The sequence below is a fragment of the Dermacentor silvarum genome, chromosome 1, assembly GCF_013339745.2.
Source record: "Dermacentor silvarum isolate Dsil-2018 chromosome 1, BIME_Dsil_1.4, whole genome shotgun sequence".
Lineage (NCBI taxonomy): Eukaryota > Metazoa > Arthropoda > Arachnida > Ixodida > Ixodidae > Dermacentor > Dermacentor silvarum.
In genome coordinates, this window is record NC_051154.1 from 146578082 (window position 1) to 146600744 (window position 22663).

Consider the following 22663-nt stretch of genomic DNA (forward strand, 5'->3'; position numbering starts at 1 on the left):
GGTCCTGCACTACAAGTGGTTACGTTATAAGTGGCCTATACTGTAGTTGGGCATGCCATGCAGCACAGCAGCTCGTCGATGGAAAACATATAGGGGAACATTGCAAGTCTTGTTGTAAACTGTTGTTTTTTGATGTGTTTTGCAGTTTCGGTTCGTCTCCCTGTTAGCTGGCTAATACTGAACGGCTTCAGTTGGTGGAGGAGCATGAATTAGTGGTGCATCTTCAAGGTCCTGCTGGATTTTCATTGTCGTTGCTCTTGGAATCAGTCAGATGAAAAGGCAGCATCCTCTGACTCGCTGCTGCTCAAGCCATAGTTAAAATCAGCTTCAGTGCAATCGCGAGAACTGTAATGTTCCGGAGTGTGTGTGCCGCTTCCAGAGGTAGTCATTCTAGCTTTTCACTCTAAAGAAAGCACGCGCGTCTACGGAGCCTGTTTAGATATCGCCGTGCAGCAGGGGCAAAAAAAGAAAAAAAAACATAATAAACGAAAGTATAGTTCTACTATATGTCTGATGGCGCATGTGTCTGAGTACACTCGAACCTGGATATATCGAATGAGAAGGGGATCACAAAAAAAGTTCATTATACAGTAGAACCCCGCTGTTACGTTCCTGGGTGCTGCGTTTTCTCGGCTGTTACGTCGTTTTCGGCCGGTCCCGGCACAGCTCCCATAGAACCCAATGCACTGGTAACCCCGCTGTTACGTCGCAACTGTGGGACCGTTCCCGCATCATACGTTGCGAACTGCCACACCGCGCCGGCCCGAGCGGCCATTTTGACTTTTCATGTTGCTTGGCTTGGTTGCTTGACGATGGCATTGGCCGCCCAAAGTGTGGGGGGCGACAGTTATTACGTATTTTCGGTTTCCGCCAGCAAAAGTATGGCCTTTGAGATCCGCATTTGCTATCTAAAGATGGTGTCTATTACGCGTTGCGGCCCTAAAGTTGGTTTTGGCTCATAGATGTTCCGTATAAAGTCCAAGGGCGATAACGCCGCCGACGCGCGCCGCATGCTTTCTTTCGTGCGCGAGACGCGGTCGTCAGCTCCCCTCGCACGCTTTCACTCGCCCATGCAGCATACGGCGCGCGCCGTATGCTGTATGTGCGAGTGAAAGCGTGCGAGGGGAGCCGACGACCGCGTCTCGCGCACGAAAGAAAGAAAAGCAGGGAGGAAGCGCGCCTTTATCCTACTTTATCCGTTGCGCTCGAGGCACCGGCGAGGGAGCGAGGGGGGCGGGATAGCGGGCAGCGTTGTGCTCTGGCATCGTACTGCGCGGCGGCGCGCGGTCTTTATTCTATGGCACGGTCGCGCGGGCCGTATCTTAAAAGCGATCTGCGTGGGGGCAGAGTCTACGCAGTGCAGGTGCGTCGCGGCTCGTAGCTTTGTGTGTGCTGCGTGTTCTCGGCGCTCAGTTTGCGTTGAAGCGATAAACAGCACGAAGGTCACTTCGCTCGCTTCTGCAGCGGCGCTTAACTGCATGTGTCCGCGCTCATCGAGTGAGATGTGTTCATGTTTGCCTGTGGGCGCTGACACCATGTTTGCTAATTAGTTAACAAGCGAATGTTTACAAGTTTATACGGACGATAAAACTACTATTCTTACTTTGTATAGCTCATCGCAATCGATACTTCGGCTGTCGGGCGAAACTACTTTTTCTCACACGTAAGAATTAAAATAATATTCTGTGTAGTTCAACACTACTCCCATTTCTCAATTTTTCCTGTTTCCCGGCGCTTGCGTTTCCCGGCTCTTACGTTCTTTTTTTACGGTCCCGTGAAAAACGTAACAGCGGGGTTCTACTGTATAGGTAATTCAATATATAAAATAAAAATGTCATACAAAAATTTTCAAGGGGATTTTACTGCTGTTGTTTATACACAATAATTCGTTATACAGTCGAATCTCGATAATTCGAACTCGAAGGGGCCCGAAAATTTGTTCAAATTAAAAGGACTTCTTTTTGTAGTATTCATGCACCATAGCACGATGTACAAACGGTGCGAGTCGTGAAATGCAGCACGCAAGCACATAGTGAGCAAGGGCCATGAATCTGCCCACGCAGGCCAACGCTCGCTTCCGATAACGACAGAAAACGATACTTAAGGGAGCGGGTGGCAGAGAAGCGGATTTGGCCTTGGGAACGCCGTCGCTTTGGTGGCTCCCCTCGCCCTCCCTCTCAACTCCCTCGCAGCTCCCCCACCTTCGACTGTCTCCGTGCACGCCCGCCGCCGCTCCTGCCGGCCTGGCGCCAGCTTAGCCTGCTCCCTGAAGTTTCGTTTTCTGCCGTTATCGGGAAGTTGGCTGGACTTGGCCTCCGCCGCTACTTCCCTCTGCGCCGCAGCGTTGGCTGAGACGTCGTCACGTACACGCGTGTTCTGGCGCGTGTTCTGGCGCAACGGTGAAACGCGACCTTGCCATTTGAGAGTGAAAGTTCCGGTGCGTTTTCTTTTTTTTTCATTTTCTTTATCTCCGCACGGCTTTGAGGGGTCTCTCCTAAGCTTTTGCTCTATGGCGGTGTCGGAGCAATGCCGGTCGGAGGCGCTGCCACATGATTTGTCGGCAGGGCATTGTCGGGCATTTTCGCCGATAGGAATTCACATAACTTTTACAGGACCGAAGCGTCAGTTTGAATAAACCGGAAGTTCGAATTAAGCATGTTCGAATTAACGAGATTCGACTGTATGTGGGTTCGATATGTCTGGGTTTGATTTTAGAACTGAAATTCAGTATTTATTCCAAGATTTGCCTGTGGGGAGAGAGAGAGAGAAGGGGAAATGGGCTAAATGCTTGTGGGAAGAGATTCAAGCTACATTAAAATCTGTAATATGATCACGCCTGAAATGAATTTTTCAGAAGTCTAAGCTGTACGTTGTCCATTTGCTTATAATGTAAATTTGTAATGTTAACTGCTTTTCACGCCACTGTGGATGATACGAACAATCGAGCCACCACATGCAGATGCGTTGGTTGCATTCCTGTTGCCAGGGCAACCTTCGTCACTCCGCCTTGACTGCTTTGTGCAGTATCGTGCAACTTTTCAGCCGTTTTCCAGCACCTTGCAACTTTATCAGGAGCTGGTAATCACAAGCGACCCAACCCAGTCTTGCCACGCCAGCAAGATCGGTGACATTTGTTTCCGTGGCTCTCTTGTCATCTTCGGTGCCGGATGACAATTTTAAACTTTTTTATTTTGCACCCGTCAGATCGCACAATACGAAGTAGCTTTGCCGCTATAAAGAAAAGTTAAGATTCTTTGTCTTGCCCAAATCATGTCCTTATCGCCACCAGGCAGCAGTTTGGGTGCAGCAGTGAAAGCGACACCAGACAGCTAGGCAGATCTTGAAATGGCCGCCTCAGAACACGTGAAGTGTGCAGTTCACTGCTGCCATAATGTGCGGGAAAGAAGCGCACCAGTGATTCAAATTCACTTCAGCATATAGGAGTGCTCCCTGCGTGCCATGTGACTGCAACCACGAATTGCAGTGCTAGCTTACCTTTGTTGCTTTTATTTCAGCATGGATAAATACAACACTGCGGCTATCTGAATCTCTGATTTGTCCTGTTTACGACACGGACAGTATCGCTGTGTCAACGGAGAGGCGCAAGCAGCGATGTGATACTAGCGCCGCGCGAAGCTCAATTTTCTTTCAGATTTCGAATACAACACACTAAAAAAGTGTAATTTTCTGCAATTCTCCTGTGTATTTCTTTTAAGTATTTCCCCCATAATACAAAGGAAGGTCTGAGGATTGTGGAAAAAGAATGGAAATTTTGAGCAAGTCCGCCCATTTTACTGCCGTTTTCCACTTTAAATTTCCTATTTCTTTACGTGTTTGGGTAATACAAATTTTTTGCACTGTCCTGAGAGATTCTTATCATTGAGATCGTACTGTATATAAATATGCACTTGCATTCCAGCATTATTTAGCATACTGCGAAAACCACATGCTTTTGGCAGGCAAGACGGCATTAAGATGGCATGGTCAGATAGCTTTGGCTTGGCTACTGCTCATTAGCTGAAGCATTGAGGAGTCCATGGTAGATGGATCGTGAAAACTACGTGCCGTAAGCACCAAGTTGTCAGGCGTTCTAGGAGCTGCCGCCTCACTATCGATAGTGTCTTCACTTTGTCATCGGCTTTGTGTTCTTGAAGGTGGCACCACCACACCTGAGAAAGTAAACAGCCTATATGGCACCACAGGGCAGGCATTTTAGGACAAGTCGGGGTACACAGAGAGGTAAAAGTGGGACGAAACGCCGTACCACACATGCGCTGCGGGACCATGGCAGTAAAAGCAATACGTGTCCCCTCTAAATCTGTACGTCTGGTCACATTACATCTATGCTATGTTTAGGTATCTTGTAACACAAGTTGCCTCATTCCGTTATATAGAGAACATAAAGTGAATTTCACAAAACAGGTGTTCAGTGTGCCGTTTTCCTCAGAATATCATAAATTTATCTTCTGATGCACAGTGGAAGTTCTCATTTATTGAGTACATGGCCTTAAGGGGCAGTATTTATTGCCTATATATGCCTTAAATGACAGCTTTAGTGGCTTTTATAGCAGGGTTTGTACATCACCTTAAAATCCTGGAAAACCCTTGAATTCGGAAAAAGATTAAGGGCCCCTAAAACTCCTTGAAAATAAATGTGCTCCTTGAATTCCTTGACAAGCAGGGGTGGTAGGCGACTTCACCTTCAAAGCATCAAACTCTGCAATGGGGCATGTCCTCATCCAGCGACAGGCTTGTTTAAATTGTCATTGCCATTGTGGAGCTAGACGAAGCCAGAAGCGACCGAGGAGAGCCGACTATTTTTGCTGTTTTGCTAGTTGGTTCGCACCACAGCCATCATCGCTCCATTTTCGAGCCCTTGGGTCTAGAAATGCCTGGCGGAAAGTAAATTTCAGCCATTTGGCTTTAATGCAATGAGTATCTGGGGCTCAAGTAGGACACTACTAACCATCATGCTAGAAGGCAATTGACATCATTACAATGAAAAACTCGACTTTGAAAAGCCCCTTAAAGAGCTCTAGGCATATACCCAACTCAGCTGCTGCTCACCTGCAAGAAATTGCTGCCTAGGAGGTCTTGCTTTTTTTCTTCGTGTGTGTGTGTACGAATATTTTTTTTCCCCCTTCCTTGAATTTGGCATCGAATGTTCCGTGTGAACCCTGTTATAGGCGCCTGAAACAGAATTTTTTAGTGCCTAAACATCTGGCCTATAGTTACATTATAAACAAAATGAGCTCATAGAAAAAGGCATTTTTAGTCTCTTAAAGTCCATTATAGGCACCAACATAGAAATAAGCATTTATAGGCATGGTGTGCCACAAAAATGTTTATAGACCCATAGTTCGTGCTTATATGTTAAATGGCACAATAAGGACGTAAGGGGAAAATAGGCACTTTACCTGAAGTTCTGGTCTCTAGTCATCACTTTGACCGACTAACTGAACTGCTTATAAGTTCTGAAATGGGAGAAAGTGACAAGGAACCAGCTTCTATGTAGCATAAAACGTCTGCTGAACAAACTTGCAAAACGTAGCAAGCCTGCGCGGCACATACAGCATAGTGTCAGTTTAAGCTACTGGGAGCAGCTCCATAGACGACCGTTGTAAACTGCTTAAACACTAACTGCAAGTTAGTATAGGTAAAAAAAGTGTTCAAATTTTCGCACATTTATCGAAACATGCGTAGCTCTACGATTCGCTTCTTCAGCAGAGGTTCTTACCTTGCGAGGAGGTGCCACAATGTGTACCGAAGAGTAAACACCGGTAGTAATGAGACTACGCAGAGCACATGTTGCATCTCCTGGCACGTGGAACAATAAGATGCGACTGCTACATGTCGCGAAACCTGGTTTAATACAACGCAACTGCAACGCAAAGTGTGCATGTATTGACGCTATGCAGCGCGCATCTCGCATCGTGCGACTCCTCGCGTGCTTAGGATGCCTGTATAGGGATGTTTCCGCATCAGCGAGCAAGTGCTGGCGTGGCAGTGGTAGAGTAGCTGACTCTCGTGCAGAGGGCCAGGGTTCAATCCTGGTGGGAACTGGTTTTGTTCTTTTTCTCATTCCTGGCAGTAGCTACGCCGGCGGCGGACATCGCCAACCGAAATGGCTTTTGGATTGAGCCCATAACAGCTTACTTTGTAAAAATGCTGATTGAAAGGTTAATAAGTCGGCATTCACATGCATTGGTCCAATGTAGTGCTTAACTGTTGTGGCATATTTTTACGCAGATCCAGTTTCTAAGGAGCAGCAACAAAAGTTCATGGACCGTCGGACGGCTCACAGTGGATCACCTCCTCCTGTATCTGCAGGTGAGGCTTTCTTGCATCACTGAGTCGCTGAAAAATTGTATATCTTCAAGCATTCTTGCCTGTCATTCATTGCTTTGGAGCACATTTGTTTGCAGCAAGATGGAAGTAGTAAATTGGGCAAGATAGAGCTCAATGTAAAAGACATATGAGAGGATAACCTTTGCATGTATGCTTTTACTTCATACACTATTCTCCAAGGGCTATTACCGAAGGACATCTTGCATATATCAGTGAACCATTGCACCCCAGGCTGATCATTTATAATTGAATTGTTTTACGTAACCTTCATTACGTGTTGAAATGTAGGCACTGAACAGAGTCTAAATATGGATGCTAGCAAATCGTGTACAATAATGTACCAGAAAATATTTTTTAAAAAGTGACATTTGTATGTTGAAGCAGCAAGAAGTGCATTCATGCATACCTATTTTTAGCTTTTAAAAGCTAGTCACTTCATCCATTCCTTTGTTGCCTTGTGTTCGTTACATTGCTCAAGTGTAAAGAGTGTTGCTCATTTTCCTGCACCTTGAGTGTTCATGTGTATTTGTGTCTGCATCACTTCCACGGTCCTCACACCACTTTGAGCTGTGGTGACGCTTCGTACAAGCCAAGACATGTTTTTGCACTTGTTACACCAGCTCTTTGCACTCTATACCAGTGTGTGTGTACAGCGTGGTCCTTTATGAAAGGGAACACACAAGTGCGTGGCCTGTGCTATGCGGAGGCTGCTTAGAGCGCCAGCAATTGGCGTCATCTATTGGCGGCCAGAATAACCAGACATGGCTGATAGACAAGCGCCTGCTGGGCTCGCTCCCATGCCAGATGGATGCGTGTGGAGCTGGGCCGGCGGTGCAGCGTCTACTGCTAGCGAAGCGCACTCTGTACACTAGCGCACTGGAAACGTGGGAGTGCCAACATATGCCTGCTAGTTGATAGGTACTCCCAGCGCATTTTAATGCATAAGCATTTTTTGGCGAGTACCCCAGCGAGATCCGTCCGTCACGTGAAAAGTGTAATGCCTTGTATCTGTACAAAAAGTGCGTAATTTGTGAAGTTCCAAAATTTAAATGTTATACGAATGCAAATATAGATTGGTAGCCTTATATGCGATAAGGAACTGGAAAAAAAGAAAAATCAGAGTACCCATAGGGATACATTTGGCTCCATAGAAAATGCATGGGGAAGTCTATAGTAGGGGTGGGCCATCTAAAATTCGGGGGTATGCATAGACAACTCCAGTGGAGTTTCTGCACATTTTGTAGTACACAGCTCTGGCTCCGCACTTCCCTGCATAGCGTGAATAAGTGGGCCGGTATTTTGTAGCAATGCCTTATGCCTTATTCTAAACTAGTCTTATCCACTGCTCACGGCCGGCTGATCCCGTTGATAACGGGAGCGGACCGTCACTCTGACTACTGACCAAGTGTGAAAAGGCATTAGCAGGGCTGCAACAGCTGCTCCAATTGCGCCATTTTGATACAATATCGCATTTTTGCGCTGAGCTGCGCCAAAGCCGTGATATAGTATGTTGAAATTGCGCCACGCTGCGCCAAAACTCCCAACCAGCTGTGAAATTTCTCGGTTACACTAGATTTAGCTGGAAGCAAAGGCCGCGTTGGCAACCTGCAGCTTGGACATCGCCATCCAATCCAGTCCGATCTAGTAGCGCAGACGAGATCCAACCACATGCCTAGTCTAGACGTTGGTGTGTTTGGTGGTGGGCGCCAAAGAATATTTTTGCTGCTGGTTGCAGTACGGCGTGTTCTATAGACCAGAATACTTTAGCCTCGCACGCAGGCTGCGGGCGCGCTCCGATACTCTCGACACCAGGTGCCACCTCTCGGCGTGGACTGCGGGAATAGGCGGACTAGCGTGTTTATTTGGGCCTGGCGCTTGTTTGTGTCGTTACTCAGCGGTTTGAGTGAGTAGCAACAATGTACAAAAGCTACTCGTCAGGGCGGCGTGCCGTCGTCGGCATTCTTGATAGGAATGTGGTGAGCGCCAATATTTAAAATTCCGCACGGCGTTACTCTTTGTAATACTTGAAGTCGGAAGCCTGGTGCAAAATTAGTGATGCATTGAGTTGCACATTAAATTGCACATTAGGTCATACATGTACATTACCAAATCACAGGCTTTCGCTACATGTACAACCCCGTGTGGCGCAAACCTGCATATCACGTACTTGGGCATAGAGCGAGGTATGCGCCACACGTGATCGGGTATATGCATTTCCATAGAACCATGTGACATTTTTTTGCCATCTGCAGCGACGCCGGGTTTTCGACAAGGCCATTGCCAACTCATTAAAGGACACCTCCGCAAGAGATACAATAAAGTTTCGTCTTATTAACTACTGTGGTTTTACGTGCCAAAACCGTGATGTGATTATGATACACGCCGTAGTGAATGGTTCCGGAAATTTCAACCACCTGTGGTTCCTTAGCGTGCACTGGCATCGCACAGTACACGGGCTTCTAGCATTTCACCTCCATTGAAATGCGGCTGCGGCGGCCGGGATCGAATCAGTGTCTTTCGCGTCAGCAGCCGAACATCGTAACCACTGCACCAACGCAGCGGCACCGAGCGATGAGTTTTCAAGAAATTAAATGCTAGGAAACCAGATTATGATTATTGTTGCGTGGCAGAAGGGAATTCTTTTTTTTTTTTTTTAACAGCGGATTTGTTTAAGCCGAGCGTTAGTGCGTAACGTCTGAATAGAAAATGTGCGCCGATCCTAGTGGTAGTGCAGGTCTAAGCGCAATAGCAAATACCCCTGTGAACTAGCGAAGCTGAGCCTGCTAAGTCTAGCTTAGCATGGTTGGGACTACTTAAGCTTAGACAGTCATCGATAGCACGCGACAGCCCTCAGCCATGCACCCTCCCTCCCGCGCTGCCTTCCCGCTTTCCTCCTTTTGCGTGGGAGATTGAGTCGCCAGTTCGCCTTGCGCCTGGTCGCAAGATATGCATTTAGTGCCCCAGCTAAACGTCGCCACCCCTCCCTCCCATCCCCACACGGGCTTTCGCATGACCGGAGATGTCGTGTTTGCTCTCAGTGAAAGCGTGCGTCCATCGCGCACTTTCACTCGCACATACAGCATACGGCACGCAGCGACGAGTGTTTCGCCATTGGACTTTATACGGAGCCTCACAACGACCGCGACAGCAGGAATGCGCTTGGAGTGTCCATATAATTGCTATCGCGATAAAATAAAAAATATATTTTTAATAATTTTGCTTCCGAGGCCCAGAGGCTCTATTCTCGACAGACATGGCGGCTGCACGGCCGCCATTATCTGCCACCTTGGCTGTCTCATTGGCTGTCCAGAGGTCACGTGTTTTGAAATTTGTGCCGGGAAACAGAAGTTTTGCAAAATGCAATTTTGCGTTTTCATCAGAATGACGAAACGTGATGTGGATCTGCAAATTTTATCGACTAATACTTTTTTGTGGTCCTTGGCACCTATATTGCGACTTTAGCGCTTTAAGGGGGGACGTGGGTTCTAAAAACTTTTTCTTTAGTTTTGGTTCTATCTTAACTAAACTTCACTGCTTAGATCAATTTTTCACACTGATTTCAAATCTATAATTAGTTTTTTGATAGCTACTCTAGTTCAGAAAGTATTAAAATCTGGAAATTTCATGAGTACTTCTTACGGGGCTTTTTGGCAATTTATCCTTGTCAAAGACAAAAAGTAAGAGCATGACTTTAATGCCAAAGACTTGCTCTAGGGGGTGATGCTATTTTTATTTGTTTGAAAGCATTATAAAGGTAAGAAAGGAGACCAACATTGACTGTGAATATATTTTTCTTATTTTCACTCCATTGTTACTTTTGATTGTAATTTATAAAATGATGCTAGAGTACCATAAATAGCATCACCCCCTAGATCATTTCATTACGAATACACTGATACCAAACTTGTTATTGTCACTCCACAACATCATAGAAAAAAGCCCCGTAAGGCTGAGTGCGGTGTGTAAAAACATCGAACTGAGAAAAACGCATTTGAAGTTTAGACAGCTGAAACTTTTTCTAGAATCCAGCTACAGCAATATTAATGACATCATTTTGTAGCTCTATTCTTCACGAGAATGACTATACTAAATATATGACTGTACCCTGCCAGAAAACTGGGAAAATCTTGTCATAAAGCCATGTACTCCCCCTAAACCAGCATGAGAAACTACATTTACCACTTCATGTGCCCGTTCCAGTGGCCTGCAAGCTAAATGAATATAAAAATTGTATAATAAAGTAGCCTTTCCATAGACAAATAAACTTACACAATGTTCAAGTCAAAATCACGCATTTATGGAATATTTATTGAATGACCAAAATTGATTATTGTCATTCGACAACACTTCGCTCTACAGCATGCCAGGGCTGTATATGCAGGGTTCTTTGCTGGCTTGTGCCGTTTTGAAAGCCTAACCTTGGTAACACTACTGTCTATAGATGCTCATTTTGCGACTTCCGAAGCTTTTGCGACTAGCAACTTGAATTTCCGGTCCGTTGCGCACTATGATGCCAGAGACTCCTTCAAGATCGCCGCACTTCTCGCGCGCTCAGCTGACTCGCCCACTCAACGCGGTCTTGGATGCCGCTGGACGCTCTGGCTGACGATCCAATGACATCAGATGGGCCGCAGCTATGCCCAGTAGAATCAACGGCGACGTTAATGGGTCGCTTCGGACGCAACAGGTGGTTCCGGCCGTTCCGCTCGTGCCGACCGTTCGCGCAACGCGCTGAATAGTACGCCGTATCAACGCGGTCTTGCGCTGAATAGTATGCCATATCAACACAGTCTTGTGTGCCGCTGGATGCGCTGGCAGACGATCCGATGACATCAGATGGGCCGCAGCTATGCCCAGAAGAATCGACGGCGATGTGTATGTGCCGCTTCGGACGCAACAGGTGGTTCCGGCCGTTCCGCTCGTGCCGACCGTTCGCGCACCGCGCTGAATAGTACGCCGTATCAACGCGGTCTTGCGCTGAATGGTATGCCATATCAACACAGTCTTGGGTGCCGCTGGATGCGCTGGCTGACGATCCGATGACATCAGATGGGCCGTAGAATACGCCTAGTAGAATGAACGGCCACGTTAGATGCACCGCTTAGGACGCGGTGGTTTCGGCCGTTCGGGTAGCGCGCCTTCGTCCGCGATCTTCAGCCGAGCGTTCGATGGATGCTTTCGTTTCTTTCCGTAAGATTAACGCGTTATCTTCTGACGAGCGCAAGACGAAAAGACGGTGCGCGAGCCGCGTGAACACAAGCGTAGCAGACGACCGCGAGAAACCGGGAGCAACGGAGATACGGTGGCGCACGCAAAACAAACAAAAAAAAAGCAAAATGGCCGCCTCAGTGGGCGCGCCAGCCAATGGGAGGCGCGAGACGGGGGGCTCGCCTTGTGCGCGCGCGCTCCGCCCAATCAGAGGCCCGGAACCACCCTTCGGAAAAGCGGCGAGAGCGGTCGTACGGTGGCTAGATGGGTAGGTGTGCCGACCGAGCGCAGTTCACCACTTCTCCGCATCATGACGCAAAATTGGCGCTGCGGACAGTAGAACGGTTCAGCGGCGCGCAACGGCGGCTGCGCTGTGTAGATGAGCTGCGTGTCTGATAGTATCGCTTGCCTCTGATTGTATCTTTGAAGTGCGCGTCATAATACCGTTCTGAGCAGTGTAGGCCAAGCCAGAATGAGGAACTTGTTGTCGTCTAGTCAGAAAAAACGAAATGCTGAAGTAAATTTTCTAGCTTGGCAATCGGTCACATTTATTGATATAAACGCGGCGCTCCAGCCCATTGCATTAAAGACGTAAATGCATTTTTACCATGCATAAAACAATACTGCGATGGTTTTATCGGTATGTGGAACCGTGTTTACATGATATTTAGCGAGTTCTAATGTTTCAATTTCGAGAAATCCAGCTATTGTTTTATTGCTGCGTCAGTTACGGTATCTAAATTGGTGCGAGAAGAATTGTGTTGGTAAGTGCATATGGTTCACTGTTTCATTGTAATAAAATAAAGCAATATGTCTTGGACTAGATTCGTGAATATATTTAAAATAAAGAAAAGCTCTCGTAACTTGAGTCAGCAGACACACCAACATAAATTAGCTAACGCCAGCAAGGCCGCAACGTTGGTCCACCACATCATATTATTGTTCACAGCACACGCCTCATCTTCAGGTGCTTCCTCTTCTCCCTGTTGCTTTCGCGCGCCATGTTCTTGCCCTTTACAAGAAACCAAAGCCGTGTAATCGTATAGAACTTCGCAACATCGTTTGTGAACTCTTTCTTGTGCTGTTCACAGCCGATCAAATTTGGAGGATTCATCTGCAGAAAGGATGCAAAGTCGGCGATACTATATTACTTCGTAGCGCATTTAAACTGAAGCAGAGCGTGAAGGCGTCTTCTAGCGATGCTACCAGTTTGTTTAGGGCTTCAGAAGGGAGTATCAGCCCTGTACTACTCATTCTGTTGAATTTGGTAATGTCCCTGAGCAATCGGAGCACTTGGTTCTTTGCAGGAACTTCCTTGCTACATAGCCTGCTATATAGAATATCAGCCTAGAATCACTTTTCTTTTCCCTGTAGCAGTGCAGCGGTGCTCCATGTCGCAGGCGCTGAGCACCTCATGTGCGGCTTGAAAATTTCCAACGTCGAGGAGTTCATGGACGTACGCTTTTCGGTGTACCGCTTGCTCATTAACGTCGCCGATACAATCTAGCCACCGTACCGATACGGAGCAAGCTACTGAGCAGCTCGGGGTGAACATTTCCGCTGTCAGACAGTGGAACAATTCCGCTGTCTTCGTCACAAATTTAGAGCCCGACTTGCAGTTCGGAGCGAAGCAGTAGGTCTCCTTGGTGGTCTTGATTGGTGGAGCAACGCCGCCGCTAATCTCGCCGGTCATTTTTCCGACCTGGAACATTCCACATCGCTTATGAACTTACAAGCAGTACGAGAGATGCGGAGCTCTTCACCTTTGAAACTGACATGAACAGACGACATACAACTATTCCAATACGGGCTTTATTTTTTTCGCTCGCCGCCAGTCCGCCAGCCCCCTGTAGCAGACGACGCGCGCTGCGGAACCGTTCTACTGACCGCAGCGCCAATTTTGCGTCATGACGCGGAGAAGCGGTGAACTAGGCTCCAGAGGCGCCGGTCGGCACACCTACCCATTTAGCCACCGTAGCGGTCGTTCAGCTTGAGCGGCGCCATTTTGAGCTGGCGCAAAATGCTCACAAAGAAAACAGCTACAAAACAAGCCCAAGATGGCGGCGGTCGGTTGGCGGCTGCGCCCGCGGCGCGCGCGGGAAGTTTGTACAACGTTTGCCTGCCGCAGGTCGTTTCGCGTCTCCCGTGGCGTTTTGAAAGCCGACTTTTCCCTATTTACCGATCGAATTCAGGGTTAATAATTTGAGGGCAGCTGCTTGAAGGCCCAAACATTCCTAAAATGCGTTTTTCCAAAAATAAATTTTTCGGCAGTTTTTTACCATTCTAGAACCCGCGTCCCCCCTTAAAGAGAAAGTGGACGGTAGCTTGCAGAAGTCCGTGGAATGCATCTGCAATTTCGCGAATATGTGGTGGCATTCCAAGATAGTCGGCATGTCAGCGTGTTGATTGACTGAAGGAATGTCCCGTAAAGAGCGTCACAGGAAGGGCCTTTTGACGTAAACGTCGTTTGACGTTGCGCTGGGCCACCATTGCAGAGATTTTCTGCCTTAATTGGCTGAAAAAGCCAACTTCAAACAACGCTGTGAAGCCAACTTTCTTTAGCATTAAAAAAAGTTGTTCTCTATCTTCTCTAGATATATTTTTCTGGATCTATTGTTGGTATTTAATGTGCCAATTCCATCATGCATTTAATAAAACCGTATTTTGGGAACATTTGTCCAAAAATAATTTGGGAGGTAAAGGGTTAAGAAGGTACTGTTTCTCACGAGCCGCAAGAAATTGAAGTACAGGGAGGAGTCTAAATAGAGAAATAACAATGTGCTGTGGGTGAGGTGACCTGCAAATGCAGATCATTTCTTCTGACTCTACAAGCAACGTGTACCTTTTGAGTAAAGTTACTAGAAAAAAGTAATTAAGTCTGCGAATTACTGACCGATCCGTCGTGGTAGCGTAGAGCCTTTGGTGTTTCTCTGCTTAGTCCGGGGGTGCAGGATCGAATCCCAGTCGCAGTGGCCACATTTCGATGGGCGTGAAATGCAAAAATTCCAGTGCACCGTCCATTGGGTGCACGTTAAAGCCCCGGGTGGTCCAAATTAATTGAGTCCCCCACTACTGCACGCCTCATAATTGTATTGTGGATTTAGCACGTAGAACCCCAGAATTGAATTACTGACTCGCAAAGGTATTCGGAAGTTAGTTACTAACGAAAATAAGTTAACTTGGGTATTGCTACATAAAGCCTGAATTCTTAGCCGAAGTGCAGTCGTGAAGTACAATTTCCAAAAACAGTGCAGCTGATTACAAAGACAGCTCAGCAGTTTGTGCATGCACTGCTGGGCACCACCATCATCATTTATTGTTCCTTAATTCCCCCTTGGGGAGTATTGTAAGCCCCTGAGCTTGCTAGAAGGTCCATGGCCTAATGGGCTAGGCGTGTGATGTCCAGTGGACTGGGCTGTTGCAATGTTCACCACATTCCATACGTAAACCTGTTTCACTTTTCAATGAATCTAGCTGAAACCAGTATGTATACATGCCAATTTCTGTACATGAGCCCTACTGCATTTAAAGTTACATTACAATTATGGTGCTGTGGTGTCAAGTAATTCATCATTTAATGAGTTGATATAAAAAAGGGTGCCCAAGGTCATGTACACTCTTATCAGTTTTTGCTGTATTGCTGTTTTGTGTAGCTATTTGTTAAATCTGACATTAACACTGTAGTGTGGTTGCTTTTGTTACTGTGTGATTGTGAGGTGGAAGATGAGTCATGGTCAGAGGTGATGGGGGAGGTGTGTTATAGATTATATGAAGGTGTGACAGCAAATTCTGGTTTCTGCATAAAATATTGCTCACTTTGTTAGTTACTTGAACAGGTGAGTTACTTTGAAAACAGGTGTGTCCACCTATGCCTTGCACATGCAATCAGCACTTTCAGTGCACTGCAGGGTATGCTATTGCACTGTGTTCAAAGTGCATTGGTAGCAAGTGGTTGAGCACAAGAGGGGCCAGCAACAAATCCATCTCCATGTGTGTGTATGTGTGTGCGTGCATGCAGGCGGCGCTCCTGTGGGCTCCAATGCGCTCGGCATGCTGCCCACGTCACCGGTCACGTCACCCAGCGTTGCTGCACTGGGCAGCACCACCTCGACATAGGGGGTCAAGGGTCACCAGAGCAGATGTGCCCCGGAAAGTGGGCGCCTGCCGCTGGGAAGGCGGAAGGGAGCACCCGGCATGCCCTGCTGGCCGGCCAGCACTTGTTCACCAGATGGCTTCTTCCTTCCCCTCTTCCCACCACCCGTGTCAACAGACCAGTCCCCACATGGACTGCAACCAGGAGCGGCCCCTAACTGATGAAAAAACAGTAGTCTGTCAGGACCAGGGTGTGGGCTAGGCACCAACGCTTTCCTCCTTTTTCTCTTTCAACTGCTTCCTCGCCACCCTTTGGTTTCACCCTGTTTTGCCGCTGCCCTGTAAAGCTGAACCTGAACCTGCCATCTGTCATGCCCCTTTCATGTCTCGTGTCTGCACATGTGATCAATCTTCGTAGAGAGTGTGCGGCGTGGAGTGTGTGCAACTAAGGTGTAGATGCAGGACTCCACTTTCTTTTTTTTTTTCCCTCCCCATTGCGAGCCCATGTACATGCCTGTTTTAGTTTTCAGGCTCTCTCTGCTTGCTTTTTGTGCACATCACTGTTCTGTGACAGTTGCAGCCATGCTTGTGAGATGCTTGCCTTTCCATCTTAATTTTAATTTTTAATGCATTCACAGCTTGGCTGCACAGGTATAGTAGTTTAGACTGCCTTTTTTTCCTGGTAGCTTTTCTTTCCCCGTTTCTTTTTCATGAGACTTTTTAAAAATCCAGGTCTTCATTGCTGCCATCTTGAAATGCTTAGCTATTCCGTGCTGCACAGTGGTTCACACTCGCGCGTGACTGATTCTCCCATGTACGCATTTCGTTCTCCCCACCCCCTGAATGTTCGGTCCATTTCATTTTGGTGTATGCTTTGATTGCGACGTGCATCTGCCAGCTGGTGTGTGTGATATCGGCTTCATACGGTGGGAGGATGAAGCAAGCAACATCAAATAAACTCTTCCTTCATTTTTTTTTCCCCTGGTCACGGGTTGTAGGTTTTAACATTTACCATGTCTGATTTATTTTATTTGAGTGTGTGTGCGTGTTACACAGGGATTGCAAGTGTTGTGAAATGCTTTGTGTGTAGGCAAGATGTCTTCAAGAGCTAGGCCAGTTCCAAAGAGTTTCTCTAAAGTGCCGACGAGCTCGAGCTTCTGCCTATGCTTCTCTCTCCCCCCCCACAGCTATGCAGATGCCGTTGCAAAGTCAATGGGCAGCTGACAATTGTTCAGACTTTTCTAAAGGACCTTTGCGATTGTGATGTGGTTATAATTTGCAACGTGCAGATGTTTGCGCTTGGCTCATGAAATTGTGAAAAAGGACTTCGGCACTGACATGCTAAACAGGACGATGTTGTCCCTCTTGTGGTATGATGAATAGAGTTTAGAACTCTTGTGAAATTGAGGACATTCGTACCCCTGCAAGAGTCCTGTCTGGTTTGTACCTGCCTTTATTAAATTGCAGTTGAGTAATCTAGCTTTTGCTGTTCAGAAAGCCTTTCTTGGGTTACACTATTTTGAGCACATTAGTGGTCAATCATGATTGGTGACACACTGTAACCAGTGTGGCCACATCAGTGACAAAGTACTGTTATAAGATTTTGTTAAGCGGTTGCAGCTGGCAGCTACGCGAGTGCGAAAGCAGTTGACATTGATTGCAATGCCATTGGGTAAGTCTGCATTTATACATACACTGTAGCAGAAGCTGCATTTTCTTGGACTTTTTCCACTCTGCATACAAGGTGTCATAGCCAGACTGTGCTGCCTTCCTTGCAAGTTACAGGAGTGGATCACATTCGAAGGAAGCAATTCAATCTGGTTGCCACAACACTGCCGCCAAAGTCGTGCGAAGAAGGAAAAACGCGCCGAAAACCTGTGGGTGCTCATATCTAGTTTTAGGCTACGTTCACACTTGGCCTCGAAGCAGGCGGAAGCGGCAAAAACTTCTAAAAATCCGCCCGCCTAGGCGGCGAAGCGGGCGGAAAACCAGGCGGAAAGCAAAATCGGTCTCGGACCGATTTTTTCGCCATGGCGAGGCGGAATCGCGGCGGAAAGTCGTTCCGCTCGACCGGAAGCTCCACTAGCATGTAAACATCCGGTCGTAAAATTGTACATGGCACCAAAAGTGTAGGCTGCGATGCATGGTGCTCGACGCGATCTAGATCCACCACTTTCTCTACAACAAGAGTGGTACTAAAACGTACTGCCAGCAATACTCGCGATAGTATTCAACGTCGCGCGACCGGAGGTACAGCAACGCAGCCTTGGCGTGACCCAACTTCTCGCGCTTTTGCAAAGCTGGGCGAACCCACCACAGCCGCTTCGGAGGTGTCCGCTCCTTCCGTTTATTCATTGTCCATTTCTAGGAAACAAGTAGGTAGAAGTATAAAAAACAATTTCTTCGCCCACTTCTGCGGCAGAAAAAAGTTGGGCAGATTCCTCGTTGGCGCTCCGCAATTCTCCTCGCACGGGCGCGGTATGTTGCAAAAGTCGCAGGGCGCTTTTTTCGTTGCGCGGTGGTTTTCTCGTCGCGACAATAGATCGGGAGCATAGGTCTCACGTAGGACGCGCAGGCTTCGCCGAGCCCCAACACAAGGGCCAGCCCGGGTTTTAGCTTTGGTGTACTGGAGGCGCCGCCAGTAATACGAAATGATGAAATGTTATTACAACCTGTAAGCAAAAGCTATTAAAGAAATATAATCACGCCTAGGCACCAACCTTTGACTCAGCGCTACCGTGCCCGTACGAGGAGAATTACGGAACGGCTACGAGGAATTTACCGAAGGTCGCAGATGACAAGCAAAGTTGCGCGAAATGAACACTTTTGATGACGGGTGGGACAATGAATGAACATACCGCTCGAAATGGTGCGATAATGAGCGCCACCACGCCGACAAACGTACGCAGACTAGATGGATGTGGGCGAAAGCGGCAGCGGTGGCAGCGCCGATAGCAAAACAAATGTGAACAACTTGGACATGCGCGGAAAAGATTTTCCGGCCGCTTCGGCCTTTCCGCCCGCTTGCCGCTTCCCAAGTGTGAACGTAGCCTTAGATGAGCATAGGGGAATGGAGAACTTTCGAAACGACGTGAGACCAGGCGGCGCATAACTGGCAATCGTGTAGTCTGCGCCGTCTGCTCAGTTGGAACCCCGCGCCTACCCTCCCGTTTACATGCCATTTAGGTGACTCCGAAAAATTCGGAGCATGACAAAGCATACAGAATGCGTTTTCAGATTAAAGAAGTCGGGCATTGGACGTGGTCTGGTACAAACAACCCGGGCGGCCTTAGCGCGACCTAGCTATTATGGCTCTTTCCCGAACGGGTTGGGGTGGTAGATGCAGAATACGTGAGCCGTATTCCAGCACTCGCCACCGCCATCCTGCAGGTTTAGTGAAGTATGATAAAGGAAAATGAATGGCGATATTAAACACATTTGGAACGCGAATTAGTGGAATAGAGTACAACTGGCCTACGGCGGACGCCTTGCATGCAGGAAAATATGCGAATGTCGGTTTTGCCTTCCGGTTTCCTGGATGGATTAGAAGAGTGGTCAAAGGAAGGAAATGGCCACTCACTCTCCTATTCCTCCGCAAAACCAGACGTCCGAAAAGCGCGGCAAGTTTGGCTGAGAAAAAAAAAAAACGCTCCGCTCAATGGGCTTCTTCGATTTTCGGAGTTCTGGCAACCAGACGGCAGCCAGCTAGTTCAGGCAGTCACGTGAGCTGGGATCCCAAAACAACCCGGAGCTGCCCGAAGTTTGCAAAATCGAACGCCGGGACAGCGCTGGCAAGTTGGTCTTTATTCTATGAGCTGGCCGCGGGATAAATGTAAAGCTACCAACATGGCAGCGACCGGCGTGGGCGGCGCGCGCGCGGCGTAGTCGGCCTGTTTCTGCGTTGCCACCGTGAAAATATACAGCTGTATTCGGAAAAACTTTTGCGAGAGTTCGCGCGACTGGGCATCTCACTTTGCACAGCGTAACAAACGGCCTGCGACGAGTCCGATGCCAAGACGCAAAATCGCACGTAAATAATCGCGCAATAGCGATCGCTCGAGGTCGGCCACCGGCGACATATGAAGTCATTTGACAAGAGACGAAAAAGCGGGTAGGTCATTAAGCGTAAAATTTCCTGCTGATCGACATGCTTGAATTCGATTTCAGAAAGTTTGTTTCGCTTGATAGTGCTCCTTTCAATTCTGCACCTGTGCTGAAGGAGCTGGGGGCTGCGGCTAGCCAACGAGGCGTTGGGCTGGCGCATGAAAATGCACGCGACCTGTGACCATCAAAAAGCTTTATCATGAGAGTAATAACCTAATATACGTGTGACCACTACTCATCTCAGTACCTTTAACATCAACGGCAGTTTCGAGCTGCCACCCAAGCATACGGCGGATAGACGGAGCGAACGTGGGCTAGCTGCGACGCCTTCGCTATATAACTGCTACAACTTCGCGAACTTGTGCGGAGCACGATGAAAATGTCATGCAAGCATAATCGACAGCGCCGTGCGTGCTGTTTACGGCGGTGAAGAAGGATTCACGGCATACACACACACACACACACACACAAAAAAAGCTTCGCTGCCGCTCGTATGGCACCGCCTCGCAAGGCGGAACGGTGCGTTAGAACCCTAGTAAGATAACGCCAGAAGAAACGCAATCAGCGATCCACGCACCACGCCGACGAGTACGCGAGACGAAGTCCGAAACCACAACAACCGGGGCGGCGCGCGCTAGCTGTTTCGCGTCTGGCAGCGTTCCTGTGCAGTTCTGCGTACACTGGTCTGAGCGGAATGAATAGTAAACGTCAAGCTATATCTCGTCTTTCATTGGGCGCTGACAAACGCCGACTGTGTTCCGTAGGTGTCATCGAGGTGCGACGCCTGTAACGTCGCTGCCGGCATTCAACATCGCGTCAGCGTTGTGAAAAACCTGCTGCCAGGGAGCTGTTGGTACAAGGCCTCCGAGATTTGCGCGTGCCGGTAGTTTTAACGCGAAAGCGTTAAGGACCCCGTGCCGCAGAAAATCCGGTGTCGGCGTCGTCAATGAGAAATCCCGAACCACGCATCCCCCATGCAGGCCCTCCGCGCATAGAGTATATTAACTCTATGCCTCCGCGTGGCGCATATTGTCACGTAGTAATCGCTGAAGAAAACAGTCGTAAAACTGTGTGCGACGAAACTGGTTGTTTATTGGGCGAACCTGTGCCCACAAAAGCAAGGTACACTCAAAGCACAACGATAGCGGCGAACACAGTCGGCGATCGTCGAAAATCTGATAAGCGGCGAAGCGCGTCGGCTTTTATACCTGAGTCATCGAACGTTCCAGATTAATCCCTGATGCCGGCGTGTCTTCCAGAAAGTTCTAGACAATTCGCGTCGGTCATACAATCAGATAACATAAGCGTCGGTGAAAACAGGCAACGGAAAGAAGCATCGATAACGTTCTAGAAACTTCCGATACAGGCGCGTCCTGCGCCGAGCGATAACGTTTAACATTTGTTAGCCGGTGGAAAGCGGCCACCGGTGAAAGATAAACATGTATACGTCACACGTGTCAATATATAGGCGTTGCTGATCTACTTGAATTTCTCAAAGTAAAATAAGTTAGAAAATTCGTAAAGTAGGCTTGCACGCAAGCTAGATATGATAGCGTCGGATTGTAATTTGAATATATGAGAATAATTCTGTCACGCGGAAACGCAAACCCCTTTTCCACCTGCCTGCCGTTTGAGGTCTGTTTTTGGCGCGGCTGTGCACGACCTCCGGGATTGGCCCATGCAAGGGGGCTCGTTTCCTTGCAGCACAATCCAGATGGCGCTCGCAGCAGCGGCGGCGCCCGCCGTGCGGGAAACGTTCAACGCCAGCGTTTCCTGGTAAACGTTACGCTTACATAAGCTGCAGTTGTCGGGAAGCGTGAGAAGCAGTCGGGCATCCTTGAATGCTATCGCGTTCCACAGGCGAAGCTAGAGTGACCTAGAATATGGGAGAGTGTCCAAAGCGCCGCGCGAATGCATGGGAGGAGCGAGCACCTTTTCGTGTGAACTCCCGCGCCGCGGCGCTGCTGTACCCACCCCTTTTGCACAGGATGGCATTCACTACAGTAGTGCCATGGGCGAGAGGGTAGGTAGTAAGATAGGGCGCCAAGCTACGTCTTTTTTGGGGGGACCCAGAGCCCTAAGGCCACCAGTGTAGACGAAGACGGACCCAGAGAGGCCCCAAGATTCAAGAAACGTAGAATCGGTAGGAGAAGAAATAGACGTAAGCACCAGGGGCAAGGTTATTCTGACATAGGGTACATTAACATGCAAGGTGGCAGGAATAGGCTGAAGTGGGAGGAGATAGACGAGCAACTAAGGCAGAAAAAGCTGATGGTATACGGGTTTGTGGAGAGACATCTTAGGGACATGGAGCAACCACCCTGTAACCCTGACTATGCATGGGAATATTGCAATAGAACAGAGGGCAGCAGAAAAGGGGGTGGAATTGGAGCATTCATTCACAAAAGTATGAATTGGCAAAGGGTCAAACAGGAATGCAAGGAGCGCATTTATGGCTAAAAGGGAAAGTTGCAGGAGAGCAGACACTCCTTGGCTTTGTATACCTGTGGACAGGAGCAAATGCCAAAGAGGAAAACAAAAAAATGCTGGAATGCATATCAAGTGACATTAATGAGCTAGGAGGAGGGTGCGAGATTATTATACTAGGAGATATGAACGCACACATAGAAGACATGGACGGGTACGCAGACTCAACAGGCAACATGATGCTGGATATGTGTGAAATGCATGACTTAGTTGTATGCAACAGTACTGAGAAGTGTGAAGGGCACATAACATGGGAGGTACGGAGCCTGCAGTCGACGATAGATTATGCACTAATGTCACATAGGATGCACGATAGGCTAAATGTAATGAACATATATGAATATGGCTCTAGAAGTCTAGGTAGTGATCACAAACGTATTAAGGTGAGTTTTAGAAGAGAAATGAAAGTAAGTAGGAGGTAAGA

General features: G+C 48.0%; 1 protein-coding gene across 2 annotated transcripts in view; it reads left to right on the forward strand.

Moving 5' to 3' along the window:
- LOC119436214 (casein kinase II subunit alpha) overlaps positions 1 to 17127 on the forward strand; it is a 66652-nt gene extending 49525 nt beyond the window's left edge. For both annotated transcript variants that reach the window (XM_037702998.2, XM_037702997.2), the window contains exons 10-11: positions 6250 to 6330; positions 15575 to 17127. In XM_037702998.2, the coding sequence (XP_037558926.1) occupies positions 6250 to 6330; positions 15575 to 15672 (179 nt within the window). In that variant the 3' untranslated portion in view covers positions 15673 to 17127. The remainder of the gene's footprint in view (positions 1 to 6249; positions 6331 to 15574) is intronic.
- The last annotated feature ends 5536 nt before the right edge of the window (positions 17128 to 22663 follow it).